We start from the raw sequence: 15,714 nt of genomic DNA, 5'->3' as shown, positions 1-15,714 counted from the left end.
CTGTAATAAGAACTAGAAAAATGTTCATAACCTTTGACCAAGTAACTTCCATTCTGGGAAATGTCTTTTAAGGAAGTAATTCTACAGAGAAAAAGAGCTATGTGGATATAAATACCGAGAGTGGCTATTTCTGTAACAGCCCCAAACATTAAAAGGCCAAATGTTCAATATGATAGGGAAGACTGAGGATATTACGGTACATTGAGTTAATGTAATATTTTGTATGGATTAAAAAAGAATTGTGAAGCCTGCCTAAAAACCAACATCCCCTCCCCTTTCTGAAATGATATTATATGAAGACCAAAACATAAAGACAGAAGCTGATATCTAAGATACTGTGATATCTGTGATATCTGTGAGATATCTGTGAGATATATATCTGTGAGAACATGAATTAAAAAGTATTATGATCACACGCTGGGACACCTGGGTGGGTCAGTCGGTTGAGACTCTTGGTTTTGGCTCAGGTCATGGTCTTGGAGTCATGGGATCAAGCCCCATGTTAGGCTCTGTGTTCAGTAAGGAGTCTGCTTAAGATTCTTTCCCTTTGCCTCCCCCTATGCCCCTCTCCCTGCTCACGCATGCTTGCTCTCTCTCTCTCAAATAAATAATTTTTTTAAAAAGGTAATATGGGGAACCCTGGGTGGCGCAGCGGTTTGGCGCCTGCCTTTGGCCCAGGGTGCAATCCTGGAGATCCGGGATCGAATCCCACATCGGGCTCCCGGTGCATGGAGCCTGCTTCTCCCTCTGCCTGTGTCTCTGCCTCTCTCTCTCTCTCACTGTGTGCCTATCATAAAAAAATAATAATAATAATAATTAAAAAAAAAATAAAAAGGTAATATGAACAGACACAGAAGAATAAAGGTTGTCCCTTACCTTTGTTGTATATAAAAATTAACTAAAAAATGGATTAAGGACCTACATGTAAGATAGAAAGTGAAGACCACCCACAGAACTGGAGAGTATTTCTGTAAATCATACATCTGACAAGGGACCTGCATCTAGAATATGTAAAGGACTATTAAAAATCAACAAAAGAAAGACAACTCAATTAAAAAGTGGGCAGAGGGTATGAACAGACATTTCTCCAAAGAAGATACACAAATGGCCAACAAGCAACATGCAAAGATGCTCAGTATCACTAACTATTGGGTAAATGCAAATCAAAACCACAATGAGATACTACTTTCCATCAACTAGGATGATCATGATCAAAAAGACAGATGATAACAAGTGTTGCCAAGATGTAGAGAAATCGGAGCCCTCGTATACTGCTGGTGGGAATGTAAAACAGTACAGCTGCTGTGGAAAACTCTGATGCTTCCCTGCCCAGTTAAAAACAGAGCTACCATATAATCCAGCAAGTCCACTCCTAAATACATTCACAAGAAAATGAAACCTATGTCTACATAGAAATCTGTATTTATGTTCACAGCAACACCACTCATAGTAGCTAGAAAATGGCTAGAATGGGGTAGCCCTGGTGGCGCAGCGGTTTAGCGCTGCCTGCAGGCCAGGGCGTGATCCTGGAGACCCTGGATCGAATCCCACATCAGGCTCTCTGCATGGAGCCTGCTTCTCCCTCTGCCTGTGTCTCTGCCTCTCTCTCCGTCTCTATGAATAAATAAATAAAATCTTTAAAAAAAAATGGCTAGTATGTCCATCAACTGATGAATAAATAAAACATATAATATTATTCTGAAATAAAAGGGAAAAAATACTAAAATGGATGAGTCTTGAACACATTATACCAAGTGAAAAAAGCCAGTCACAAAAGAAACAAATACTGCATGATTCCATTCATATGAAATATCCAGAATTGGCAAATCTATGGACAAAGTAGACTAGCAGTTGGCTAGGGCTCAGGGTAACAGTAGGTACGGGGTATGGAATCTCTTTGGGGGTGACAAAAATGTTCTAAAGCTGTGCATAGGGGCACCTGGGTCTGCCTTTGGCTCAGGTCATGATCCTGGGGTTGTGGGATCAAGTCCTGCATCAGGCTCTCCACAGGGAAAACTTCTTCTCCCTCTGCCTATGTCTCTGCCTCTCTCTCTGCATCGCTCATGCATAAATACATAAAATCTTAATAAATAAATAAAACTGTGCATAATTCTGTGGATATACTAACAACCACAGAATTGTGCACTTTAAATTAGGGGTGAATTTCATGGTATGGGAATTATATCCCAATAAAGTCATTATAAGAAAAATATGAAACAAATGTAGAGTACTATATTAAACAGTTGGGTTGGGGGTTTTGTTTTATTTTTATTTTTCCACCTCAAAGTTCTATTAGGACAGTTTTCCAATTAGAAAAAAAAATTGGCCTATGAACTCGAATTATTAGCAGATCTGTAATGAATATACAGCAGCATCTTGCATGCTTGCTGCACCTGGTCAAAATCTATTCCTTAGAAAGGACAAAACTAAAATCGGAAGTTCTCGAACCAGACCGAGAGCTCTCTGTATTTCTCCTGTCAGGTGCTAGCAGTGTGAAGCAGGAAGCAAGGAGGCCACAGAGAAATCCAAAGTAACTAAAGCGTTTCCTACAGAGGCTCTATACCTACCAAACAGGTTTAGTACAAAGCCTATGAAGGAAACATTCTAGGCCAAAAGGTGCCCTCTGCCCCAGGGCCCCACTGCAAAGCAGGCAGGTCTTTCGTGCCCTCTGGAAAAAACAAACAGATGGCTTTCCTTCAGTGATCAGCAAAGCAGTGCTCCACGCAGGGACACCCTGTGGGAACTGGGTTGTGTGGTCAAGGAAGTGTGAAAAGTGTCATGTGACCTGCACTCTTGGACAGTCTCGGTGTAAAATGGCACAACAAAGGTTCTGAGACATCCAGGAGCAAAGAAACCTGTTTGTTTTTGTTTATTCCACATTATGTGAGCACAGAGACTCTTTCCTCTGCCTAACATCTATTAGCATGTGCTGGAAGGATGGTAGAGGGAATAGCTTGATTAAAGAACAGACTATAATCTACAGGATTCCTTTCCTTGCCTTGTATCCCATCCTCCCACACACACTAAGCAGAAAGGGGGCAAGGGCTGAGTGAGCAATTAATTATTTAATGTCCTGGGGCTTCCAGGGAAATGAGGCTCCTGCTCTCTGATGTGTCCATAAACAACGGGGTTCTGAGGTACCCTCACTCAGAGGGAGACCTCACTTACCCTTTTGGCAAAAAATGCATCGTAGAGACCACTGGTGACTCAGAGCTGAAATGTGTGGTTCCAAAGCCTCAGGGTTTGAATATTTTAATATCAGAAATGTAAGAAAAGACGTCAGGAAAAGCCAGAACAGCTTCTAGAACTCTGATGATATTTCCCTATTGATGCTTTTTATGGTTTCTGCTCCCATCAAGTCAGAGCTTACATAACACGACTTAAATCAGAGGCGGTCAGCTGAGAGAAGGAGGCAACGTGAATGATAGAAATAAACTCAGTTTGAAGAACTCTGGAGGGAAGCACCTGACTTTTTGCCCTCTTAAAAGAAATCTATGCCAAATTATAGGATGCTGAGCAAAACACAGTATTTGTAGTCAATAACACTGGCAACCCAGTCCACCCATCCAGAAATCAGGGCAGCATGCCTAGAGGTCTGCCCTTGATGCCTTCCAGATACTTCTGGGAGCTGCTTCGGACCCTCCATTCTGACAACTGCTGTTTTCTTGTCTTCATGGTCTCCTAACTCATGGTATGCAGGTCCTCCTGCCTGCCCTCTGCCAAGCATCACCCTATCCGCGTGTGTCACCTTCCTCTGAGCCCCTGAGGGCTCCTTCTGGACCTGCAGGGCCCCCACAACCACCTTGCCCCCTGGGCTGGGAAAGCCAAACTCCCAAAAGTGAAGTGACTTTCCTTAAGTAACAGCCAGGATAGCTCTGGGATCAGAACCTTGGCCATCTTGTTGCCCACAAAGGCACTGATATACAGAAACCAACTTAGTGGCTGTAGGAACTCACATTTGAGTATTTAAACTCCTGCAAGTGACACATTCCATCACAATTGTGCGCTGTCCTGACTTTCGGCGGTCACTAGTCACCCTCAAAACCTGATGCTGGAGAAAAAATCCAGCTGCTTGTCTGATTTGAGCTGAGCCACTTGGCAGTGGTAAATGACAATAGCAATACGGTGTTTGGGTTTAAAATGTAACCATAAATAAATAAATAAATAAATAAAGTAACCTCCAAAGCCAAAGAAGGCATCCACCCATATTCATATGGTGATTTTAATTCGATTTTTAGGAAAACTGCATTACGCTTAAGGCACCATACTGGCTTTACGTAACTAGTGTCACATGTCAAAATCCAGAGACTTGACGTGCAAATTAAACTTGAGACTTTGAATAAGTTGACATCTGCAAAAAAGAATATTTCTATTCTGAAAATTGGAACTGGAAAAGAGAGCCAAATGCAATGTTCCATTTGAAATTATTTCAGAAATTATTAAAAGAGGTGAGAACGAAGCTAGCGAGCCATTTAGTGCTAAAATGAAATGATGGGACAAGTCAGAAATGCCGATACCCCAAATGATCATGAAAATATCACTCTGCATCTGCTAAGAAAATTAAATTTCTTATATATAAAAATGTAGGGAATTTATACAGTCCCTTTCATGTCAGGAGCTCTGTCTTTTATAATGTATGATCTCATGAAGTCCCTGTTAATATTACCTCATTTTAAATTGTGTCCCCAGATTAACTGTAAGAAAACGAAATCTAAGGGCTGGATATTTACATTGTTTAGTTTTTCGATTTTAGGTATTTTTTAACCATCACAGCCCACAAGGAATCTCAAAATGCTCATGAGAGTAAAAATTATGAGTTTTCCCTTTAAACAGTAGAAAAAGGATCCAATTTTTTTTCTTTTTTTTGAGTAAGTGGAAAAAAACCCAGAGAGATAGCTACACTGGACTTTAATGAGCACAACACTGAAATTTTAACACAAGTCTTTTTTCTGTTTCAATACATAACAACAAGAGATGACAGCAAGCAGTATCTGTCCTGGGCCGGAGTGAATCACACTTGTATCTGGCTCTCCTCTGTTATGGTCCCCCACAAAGGTAGGACCATGACTGGTCTTCTGCACGTCCCAGATTGCTTAGCACACAGCAAACTCATCCTAAGTGCTCATTGATTTGACCCTGGCTTCAATGCTGGAAGTTCACAATTAAGTCTTCAGCAGAGGTAAGTTGGGATGACACTGTCTATCTTTCCAGCCTGATATCAGGAAACCTTTCATTCTGGTTATTTTAAGAATAGCAATTAAAACAAACAAACAAACAAAGGCGCCTGAGTTGCTTGGGGGTGAGCATCTGCCTGCAGCTCGGGGTGTGATCCTGGGGTCTTGGAATCAAGTCCCATATCCAGCTCCCTGAGGGGAGCCTGCTTCTCCCCTCTGCCTATGTCTCTGCCTCTCTCTCAGTGTCTCTCATGAATAAATAAAATCTTAAAAACAAAACAAAAACAATAAAACCAAAACTTTACATCACCATGCAAATCATTTTGTTAGGCAAATAATTCAAACAGACCCTGATAATTCAGACTGTGTTCTTTGGGTTGAAATTTATAGTCTACGAAAAGAGAATAAGGATGAGATTTTTACAGAAATATTTACATTTCTCCAGAAACCTACCCTTTTTTTTAAAAAAAGATTTATTTATTTATTTATTCCTTTATTATTATTATTTTTTAAAGATTTATTTATTTATTTGAGAACGAGCAAGCAAGTGCATGCTCATGACCAGGAGGAGCAGAGGGAGAGGGGGAGAGAATCTCAAGCAGATCCTGTGCTCAGTGTGGAGCCCAATGTGGGGCTCAATCTCGCAACCCTGAGCAGGAACCAAGAAGTGGACAGTCCACCAAATGCTCCCCCCAGGCGTCCTATCCGGAGACCTACTTCTAACTGGTAGGGGGACTTTCTTTTGCCTGCCAAGGCTCCATACTGCTTTCCTCTGGTAAGAGCCTCTGAGTTTGTTTAGGGGAGCTACCTGTCCTCACTGGTTCTAGTCTTGGTAGTCTAATAAGGAAGGGGTCCAAAAACCCCAAGAAAAAGGTCATGGGCCTCAGTTATGCTATTCAGATACTTTTCCTTGCAACAGGAATCTCAGACCAAGTGGTCCAAACACTGAGGGCGAAGGGAGAACAGATTCACTCAGTCAGTGGTGCTCAAGAGACTGTTCCTGCTGCCAAAACCCAACAGCTGGCTGATCCAAGTCCTCTTTAGTCCAGTTCCTGCTAGTCAGCAAAGTTCCCACAGCCTCCAGTGTGTCATCTGGTTTGGCCAGGGATGGATTCTGTTGCTTGCAACCACAGCATCCTGACTAATGCACAGGCACTCCCCAAATCCTCAATGACCAATAACATGTGCTAGGCCTCTTCCAGGTCAGCCTGATCCATGGACTGAAGGCCTGTACTGAGCAGGGCTCTGTTCAGCTGCTCTAATGATTGTGTGAATTCTTTAAAGTCATAAAATGAAGTTGTTGAAAATGCTTCCTCTGATTCTCACTGGCTTTCTCCTTGTCACCATCATCAGGAAAGTTTCACTTGATGATGTAATTATAAATCAAGCAGAAGATTCTATTCCTATCAGAAAGAGCTTTAAATTTAGATTATATTTAAAGAGAAAGAGTTGAGCTTTCGGTCAGAAATTCAAGAAGCAGATAAACTAGTAACTCAAAGTGAAACCAGGGGTAACAATATTTTCAAGGCTCTTATTTACCCTGTTTTATTATTTTTTAAAAAAGATTTCATTTATTTGAGAGAGAGAGAGAGAGAGAGAGAATATGCAGGCAGAGCAGCAGGCAGAAGCAGAGGGAGAAGCAGACTCCCCAGTGTGCAGGGAGCCTGACATGGGGCTGGATCCCAGGACTCTGGGATCACAACCTGAGCCAAAGGCAGACCTCAACTGACTGAGCCACCCAGGTGCCCCTTAGAATAAAAAACCAACAAGTCAGGGCCAAGTGAAGAACAAGTGACACAGGATGATATATGAGAAAGAACCGTAAACCCATGTAGTGCTATCCAACTATAAACTGTAATCCACATGTTCACCTGAACTTGCCAGCTCACCTTTGCCAGGAACGAGTGCCTTCCGAAGGGTTTCCTTCAGGGAGCTGTGCCCGTGTAAGAGTCTGTGGCTGGGAGAGATGGCGACGTGGGAGGTACCGTAAATGGCTTCAGGGGTGGCTGTATAGGCAGTTAGCTTTTCTCCTGTGACTTGTCCATCCACCTGGAAGGTAAAAGCAGAGCCATTTCATTTCTTAGGGCTCCTTCTGGGCTGTCGTACTCCCTGGCCACATTCCCTTCTCCCTTCTCTCTGGGGACAGTTTCTGGCTGCAGCCCCAGGGATATGGGGCCCTCAGATGGCCCCTGGCAGGGGCAGAGGTGAACGACAGAGAAGAGGATCACCATTCCTCTTTGAGAAGCCTGGTGCCCATTGCCCCTGGTGGCCCCAAATGGAAGGTGGTCAAAGCATGCTCAGAAAGATGCCTCCCCCATTTTCCTGGCTCCTTTGTTCACGAATCAAGAATTAACTATCAACATTATATTGTTTCTGTCTTGACAAAGGAGCTATATTTTTCTCCAGGATTTAAGGTAGAGATTAAAAGAATAAAGGCATCTACTTTTCTAACCAGAAAAACAGTCACTGAGGCTAAAACCATTCTGAGAAGGAAGAAAAAAGGACACTTGAGCTCATGACTAAGTGTTCCTAGGGCTGGTTAAATGCCTTTCAAAGAAGAGGCACACATTAGGCATCCACTGAATGCTAATTCTATGACAGCACAGAGAGGACAGAGGCTCCTTCCTTCACACATTCATTCAAATATGCTCACAGTGAGCCAGTGATGTGTGAGTCTACACTATGGCCTGAGTACCAGTTAGGTGTCACCTAGGGAGCCTGGCTTAGGGTGCCAGAGGCACGGCCACATGATCCTGTACCTACAGGACTGAGAGCGTTCCCATCCCTGAGACAACTCATTTTCATGTGGGTCCAGGAACGGAGACAGAAACATTTTCATAATAAAATGTTGGGTAAAGGAGAGAATGTGGGAGCCACTTCACATACAGCAGCTGAACGGCTCACAGACCCTCAGCCTTTACCCTGGCCTAATGCACAGGATCTCAAAGAGATGGCCCTGAGAGTCTCAACCAAAGTTGCAGCTGGGCTGAATTTCAGAATCTCACCACTTTCTCAGGAAAGTGGTGAGAGAATTTGGTCATTTCAGGATTTGTTTTTCAAAGGTTCCAAAGTTCTCACTCCCTCATGGGGGGCTTCCCATGTCTGCAGTGAGGTAGATCACTTCTGTGAGATGGCACAGGGAAGTGTGAGCTCTGTGACAAGTAGCAGGTGCTCAGCAGACACCAGCATGGCTGTCAGTAGGAGGAGTCTAGAAAACTAGGTCAACTCTGTATGTTGGCTGCTGTCCCCTCCTTTGAAAGGTCTGGCTTAAGGAGAGGGATGAGTTTGGAGCTAAATGAACAGGGCACAAAAGTCTTAAGTAGAAAGGAGACATCAGAAGCATTAAAAAAAAACAAACCATAACCCACCCAGGTAAGAAACAGCCAAAGAACAATAACCTAGTCTGTAGGGACAAAAAGAAAAATTTATGGGGGACCTTCCAAAGTAGGTGGGCCCTCGGTAGTGACCTTTGAGCAGTGTTTCCACACAAGTAGGCTCTACTGAACCCTGGGTAAGCCCATAGCCCTTACCAGCTTCGGGTGTGGCTAGTTTTGAGAAGGTGTCAGCCTTTGCCTAGCTGGTTTTTAACCTGCTTTGTAGACATGAACCCCTCTGAGCTCTGGGCCCTCTGCTCCAGAAAATGCCCACCCAACATTCCACACATCAATGCAGGGCCCACAGAAAACCCTCTATATCTGGGCTGACCAGTAGGGTGGCCAGTAGTAGCATGAGGTGATGGAGCACTTGGAATGTGGCCAGGATTGTTGTAAGTGTGAGATAGCGCACATTTCAAAGACTCTGTTCTAAAACTGAAGTGTAGGGACACCTGGGTGGCTCAGCACTTGAGTGTCTGCCTTCGGCCTAGGGCGTGATCCTGGAGTCCCAGGATCGAGTCCCACATGTTGGCATTTGTACGTGGTTGATTTGTTCCTTATTCTACTTAAAACTAAGAGCTCTAAGTTCTCCTTGATCTCCCTTGGGAGATGCAGGCAAGCATTCCTAGAACTCTAGTTTCATCGGCATCATAAAGTTTCTGAAGCACAGATCGTGGTAAACTCTCAAGTTTTAAAACTTACCTTATTTTACTCCCCGCATGGAGCCTGCTTCTCCCTCTGCCTGTGTCTCTGCCTCTCTCTCTCTGTCTCTCATGAATAAATAAAATCAATCAATCAATCAATCAATCTGGAGTGTAAACTGTTTTCTCCATAAAAGTTTGTTACTGATCACATCCTGAAATGACAATTTTCTATACGATGGGTTAAATAAAAATATGTTATTAAAATCAATTTTGCCTGGTTCTGTGCACTTTAAAAATGTGGCCACTACGAAGTTTGAGATGACATGTGTGACTGGCAGTATTTTTCACCAAGTTGCTGGTTTGCTCAGTGAGTTCAGAAACTGCAGAAGGGATTTGTGAGCTTCAATCGATGAAGAGGCATTGCCTGATCACCTTCAGTGTGAAGTCCAGATGGCAGCCCACGCAGTCCCCGATCCAATGGGCTTGCATGCCTTTTATCCCATACCACTCTGGAAGGTCTGCCAGTGCGTCCTGCATGGCCTGTAGGAATGACAGGAGACAGCAAAGCTTATTTAAGGGACAGCACAGGATGAGGGGCTTGAGAAGGCAGGAGGTCAGCCTGCTCCAGATCCAGCCCGCTTCTTGTCCACCTGTCAATCCGGGGAGCCCAGCAAAGTCAGAAACAGATGCACTCACCACGACTCAATTTAGTGAGATGGGTTTAACCGATTACTCTGACCGGGCCAACATTTCTCGGAAGGAAGAAAATTAATGAAGGAAGACCTTAATTAGTATCTTTGCTGAGTCAGGGAGTACATTCTCTCCCACAGTCTGGGAACTAAACAAAAGAAGTTCAAGTTTATGAATTCTGAAACTCTAAGATGAACAACTCATGGGGATGGCCATGCTACAACTCAGCTGTATCAAAAATAGAACACTATAAGTTACATCTTTGCATTTAAAAATTCAAAAAAAAAAAAACAAACCCCACCCTCAAAATCAGCATAAGGGAAACCGTCCCATTGATTTGTGTAAACATTTTCTATCAGAAGTACATATATATTTTCACGGTTTTTTTTTTTTTGGTCTACTTTTAGTCCTAGATTCCTATAACAGGGAGGCTTTTCTACAAATTACTCTATGGCCTCAAGTACATGCCATCCTTTAGCATTTGACGATGAGACACATTCCTTCAACAGACGGATTTAAAAGTAAATCATAGGGGGTGGCCTGGGTAGCTCAGTCGGTTTAGCATCTAACTCTTGATTTCAGCTTAGGTCATGGTCTCAGGGTTGTGACATCGAGCCCTGAGTTGGGCTCCATGCTCAGCAGGGGAGTCTGCTTGAGATTCTCTCTCTCCCTCCTCTTCCCTCCTCCCTCGACCAGTGCTTGCCCACTCGTGTGCATGCTCTCCCTCTCTCTCAAATAAATAAATCATGGGATCCCTGGGTGGCGCAGCGGTTTGGGGCCGGCCTTTGGCCCGGGGCGCGATCCTGGAGACCCGGGATCGAGTCCCACGTCGGGCTCCCGGTGCATGGAGCCTGCTTCTCCCTCTGCCTGTGTCTCTGCCTCTCTCTCTCTCTCTCTCTCTCTCTCTCTCTGTGACTACCATAAATAAATAAATTTAAAAATAAATAAATAAATAAATCATTTTTTAAAAAAGTAAATAACATATTTGAAATGTGAAGAGTCCAATTTTAAATTCTTAATTGTATTGTGATTAATATGGGCAACATAATGATGCTTTACTTGTCTAGTGTTTTGTGATTCATAAAGTGCTTTTATACACATCTTTTCTTACATACTCTGGTAAGGCAGCTCACTTTCATATCAATCAACTTTTGCTGAGAAAGGTTATAGCTCTCTGATGTGAAGCTGCAGGAACAGACCAGCCAGGATTAGAACCCAGACTTGCTAACAGCCTTCTTTCTCTGCCAGCACCGAGACTCTCATTCAGTCATGTGATAAACAACACAGAGCTCTTTCTTTTTCTTTTTTTTTTTTTACACAGAGCTCTTTCTATTCTATACATGTTATCTGTCTATCCTCATCTATTCAATAGAGTCTGGAAGCTTCAAGATCCAGAAATTTCTTCTGCCACAGAAACTATGGATAATGGACCCCATCAAGCTGACTAGCAATGTGTTCATTCATTTCTTATTCCACCACGACATGTTAGCCAGCCACCCCTCCACACCAGGACCTCATGTAGGCACTGGAGGCCTGGGCAAATGCAAAGTAGGATGTGCCAGAGTCCTTCCTATTAAGTTTAAATAATGCCCACATACAGTCTGCTGCTGTTAGTTGGTAACCGATCAAGATTCAATGCCAGATATAATTAGCATCACAGAAAGTGAGACACAGGTTCTGGAGATGAGGCAAGGAAGAAAAAAAATAGTGGGAAGGTGGGGAAGAAAAGGAAGAGAGGGATAAATAGGGAGAGATACAAAAGAGCTGGGTGGATGAACCCCAGAGAAGGAGAAGGAAAGTCACAGGAATGGGTAGTGGGGAAAACAAGGCTCCAAAAAGGAAAGACAGGAAGAAATAAAGGCGGGGGGGAAGGCGGGGGGCTTGGAAGCAGACAGGTAATGGAGAAATGGCACAGGCGAGGAAATGAAAGTTGGGGAGCCTCTACTGTGTGTGGGGCTACGGGACATCTGTCCACAGGAAGGCACAAGGAACAGTGTGACATGGGACACGGTTTACCAGCTGCTTGGTGACATGGTGAGCCTTTCTGTGGTAGGGCTGTTAGTCTCAAGCAACAAGCAAACGAAAGAGGGAGAGCACTGGAAAGCCTCGAGAGTTCAAGTTGTCCTTTGAACACAACAGCACACCAAGGCTAGGCAGGCCCCTTCCTTTCTGCCACCAATGAACCTAGCGATGGGACACTTGGCGCCATCCTCAGTGTAGAGACCCAAGCATCCAGGGGTGTTTATAGGTTGTTTCTAACAAATGATCTTAGGCTTCGCCCGTTTCTGGACTGTTACTCATGTAAGATGAACACTGCTTTTTTATGATGAAATGCAATCAACTAGAAACTGCTGGTATTTTAAAATCTACTTGGTAATTTGGATAGGAGATCCGTGAAAACCAAACGGTTGGTAAAGATTTAAGGTAAGTTTTAAAACTTGAGAGTTTACCACGATCTGTGCTTCAGACACTTTATGATGCTGATGAAACTAGAGAGTTCTAGGAATGCTTGCCTGAATCTCCCAAGGGAGATCAAGGAGAACTTGGAGCTCTTGTTTTAAGTAGAATAAGGAACAAATCAACCATGTACAAATGCCAAACATACGTTCCAACTTCCTGTAATTGTGAGAAAGCTTCACAGGAGAAATCTAAAATACCTGACAGTTGGGTGCACAGGTGGCTCAGTCGGTTAAGCGTCTGACTCTTGATTTCAGCTCAGGTCATGATCTCAGGATCATGTGTTGAGCCCAGTGTTGGACTCTGTGCTGGGTGTGGAGCCTGCCTCAGATTCTTCCTCTCTATCCCTCTGCCCACTCTCCACCCAGATAAAATAAAATACTTGATGGTATAAAGTAACCCAACAGGACTACGATGTTTCTGTATTTGCTATAGTGAAAAATGACTTTAGGGAAGGTGGCAGAAGTCCTGCTCTAGACTGTTCATGATGCTTCAACTAAAGCGATATGCTTTCAGTTTCTCAAAAACACCAAGTCTGCCTAAGGCCCGGGCATGGGCTATGCTTCCGGCCTGCCCTAGCCACCCTGGCTAAAGTGCCCCTTCATTCTCCTCACTCTCCATCTCTCTAATCGTTCATCTCTTCTTTGGGCTGCGTGCTTGCTCTCTGACAGCCTGGTCCATCCTCCAGATTGGAAACTCCCCGAGAGCAAGGACTGCGCTCGGTTTGGTTCACCACTGAGTACACCACAACTACAGTATACCTACAGTGTGCAATAGATCAGAATCCATGAAAAACACAAATAAATGAGAAATGGGTCTCCTGCCAAGGTAATGTAGACACCAACCTTTTTGTCTCCTGCCCTCCCCTCCGATAATGAAGAGAAAGCCTGTCTCTAACAATCTGGAACAGCCGAGACACTGCTTTCAGGAGGTCTGTCTCAATGGTCACACCACTAGCTGCACATAGGTGGCCTTGTCCTCCTGGGGCCTGGCACCACAAATCTGGCTCTTGAGGTGGCCCTTTGGTGGCCTCTCAGTTTCATTGGCATCCCTTCCTTTTTCTATCTTAGAGATCTCAAGAGGCCTCCATCCCATGATTATAACACTATAAGCGTTAAGAGAAAGCTACAAAAGGCTAAAAACAAAACAAAACAAAAATAACAACCCCCAACCCCCTGATACCAGGTTTATTTTTAAATGTGACTTCTGGGGTGTTTAAAAATCACTCATGGTGCTGGCTGAAGGCAGTATAAGATCCTGACTCATCAAAGCAAAGTTCAATTATAGGCCACGTATAGTTTACATATATTTAGTTGGATCAGATTTCTTTGGAAACTAACCATGTACATCAAGGATAGTACACTTGGATGAACACTCAGCTAGCTAAAATACTGACTTGATTCAGACAGCCTGTCTCCTGACTCTTACAGATAAACAATGGCTTCTCCATCTTTTCCTTTCCTGACTCACATAAACAGAATGTGAATTGTGGAGCTATGTATGTATGCAATGGTTTGAGAATGCTCAAAAACAAATATCAGAAACACAGAAGAGTTTCTGTTACTGATAACACAGACTTGAGAAGCCACACAACAATTTTAGTATAACCCAGAGTGCAAGGCGAGTTCTGAGATTTGATCTCAGGATCCACTGTCCTAAAGGTGTGTGAGAGAGAAAACCAAGTGGGCTGGTAAGAAATGCAAAGTACACATCATCTAAAAATATGGCTTTCTGAGAAGTCTGTTCTTTTAAAGTCACCAGTGGCTTTGGAAACGTGGACATGACATGTGGTATGTCCATTATGAATGAATCACGTACCAAAGTTCCCATGCACCATTCTACTTCAATTACAAAATGGTCACTGAGCTCCTTCTTGTACAGGAGACATTGTGTTTGGTGTAATAAAAGGCACCAGGATCTCCAGATGACACCAGGAACATGTCAAACTGCCCCAAGAGAGTCCGATCAGCAAATCCCATGAAATTCTAAGGGCCGTAGTGCCTGGCTACTCCAACAGGTAAATTTTAAGAAAAAGAAAGGGAGGAAGAGGCAGATCTGCAGATTCAGATACTTAAAAGGCATCATTAAATACCCTCCGGAGGGTATGAATAAACCGGAGAGTCTAGGGAGGCACACGTGCGTGACTGAGCTACAGAGAAACGTTAAGGAAGTACCTATTCTAAAAGCACAGTGGCTACTTGGGAGGTCATTTATTATGGGACAGAGGCATAGGGAGGGCTTCAGGGTGCTGGCACAATTCAGCATCTTGACTTCCAAGTGTGGCTGCTTTAAGATAAATCAATAAACTATATATTTGTTTCATATGGTTATATGCATTTCATTTTACAGCAAAAAATGTCACAACAAAACAAAAACTTACTAGGTTTGGTACTGCAGAGGTCACAGCTCTCAATCCCAGAGGGCTCCTGGAGAGCAGGGCACAGGGCAGGACTGGCCTGTGGGATGCAGCTTCTGACTCTGGTTTTTCTTTAGAACCCATGCGGGCCTGGCCCAGAACACAGAAGTGTGCCTTGTGTTTGATGAATGTTCATTGAATTGCCATTTAACTCCCTCTATTCGAGGGTGAGACTGAGAGAGCAGAACCAGGAGAACCAGACCCATCAGCCTCCTGGGCAGGGAAGGAATGACCTCCTTAGAACACTTCCTATGCACTGGGTACTTTTACATGTGTGGCCTCAATGAAGATGAGGCACATTTCATCTTCACAATAGTGCAAGTCCACCTTGCAGATGTGAATACAAGTTTCAGAAATCTCCCTTGGGGCACCTTGCAAGGACAGGGTTAGGGGTGATGGCATTGGAAAAGCAGCGCTCAAGCCCATCCATTCCTACACCGGCTACACCATGACCACTCTGCCATCCAAATACTTAAATTAAATTTTCTCATGTCCAGGTTTCAAGGAGTGTCGACTTAGCATTCTCGAACTTTGAAGAGATGCTTTATTACAGCTCTGTCTGCTTCTATTATCTCATTTATTTTTAAATTTTATTGCTGGAAAGAAGGACTCTGGTTATGGAGTCATGGGGCTGAGGCAGTCAGTAAAATTCCCTCTCTCGGTACAGATGAGGACACAGAGGCCCCCAGTGCTTTAGCAATCTGCCCACCATCACTTAGCTAACTGGAGTCAGGCCCCAAAACTCCAGTCCTTAGTATGCTACTCAGCCCTCATTTAACTAGCACATACTTTGCTCAAATTTTCTCCCCAGTGACACAGGAAAGTTCTACTGGATCAGCTGCCCAGTACCTGAAGCTCTTCTTTCTTGGGGGCAATCCATGGTGGGTGAGTGGCAGGGACCCATCACTAACTATGGAAGCTTTCCCAGGCCCATTCTCCTTCTCTGTGGAAGCGAAACA

General features: G+C 43.7%; 1 protein-coding gene across 4 annotated transcripts in view; it reads right to left on the bottom strand.

Annotated features, from left to right (window-relative positions):
- The window catches only part of LARS2 (leucyl-tRNA synthetase 2, mitochondrial), a 157,495-nt gene that overhangs the window by 59,400 nt on the left and 82,381 nt on the right, over positions 1-15,714 (bottom strand). For all 4 annotated transcript variants that reach the window (XM_041762667.1, XM_041762666.1, XM_041762669.1 and 1 more), the window contains 2 exons: positions 9,625-9,732; positions 7,064-7,223 (listed from right to left, as the gene is read on the bottom strand). In XM_041762667.1, coding sequence (XP_041618601.1) covers positions 7,064-7,223; positions 9,625-9,732 — 268 coding nt within the window. The remainder of the gene's footprint in view (positions 1-7,063; positions 7,224-9,624; positions 9,733-15,714) is intronic.

This window comes from Vulpes lagopus, chromosome 7 (assembly GCF_018345385.1).
Source record: "Vulpes lagopus strain Blue_001 chromosome 7, ASM1834538v1, whole genome shotgun sequence".
Lineage (NCBI taxonomy): Eukaryota > Metazoa > Chordata > Mammalia > Carnivora > Canidae > Vulpes > Vulpes lagopus.
This window is presented reverse-complemented; position numbering and strand designations above follow the sequence as displayed.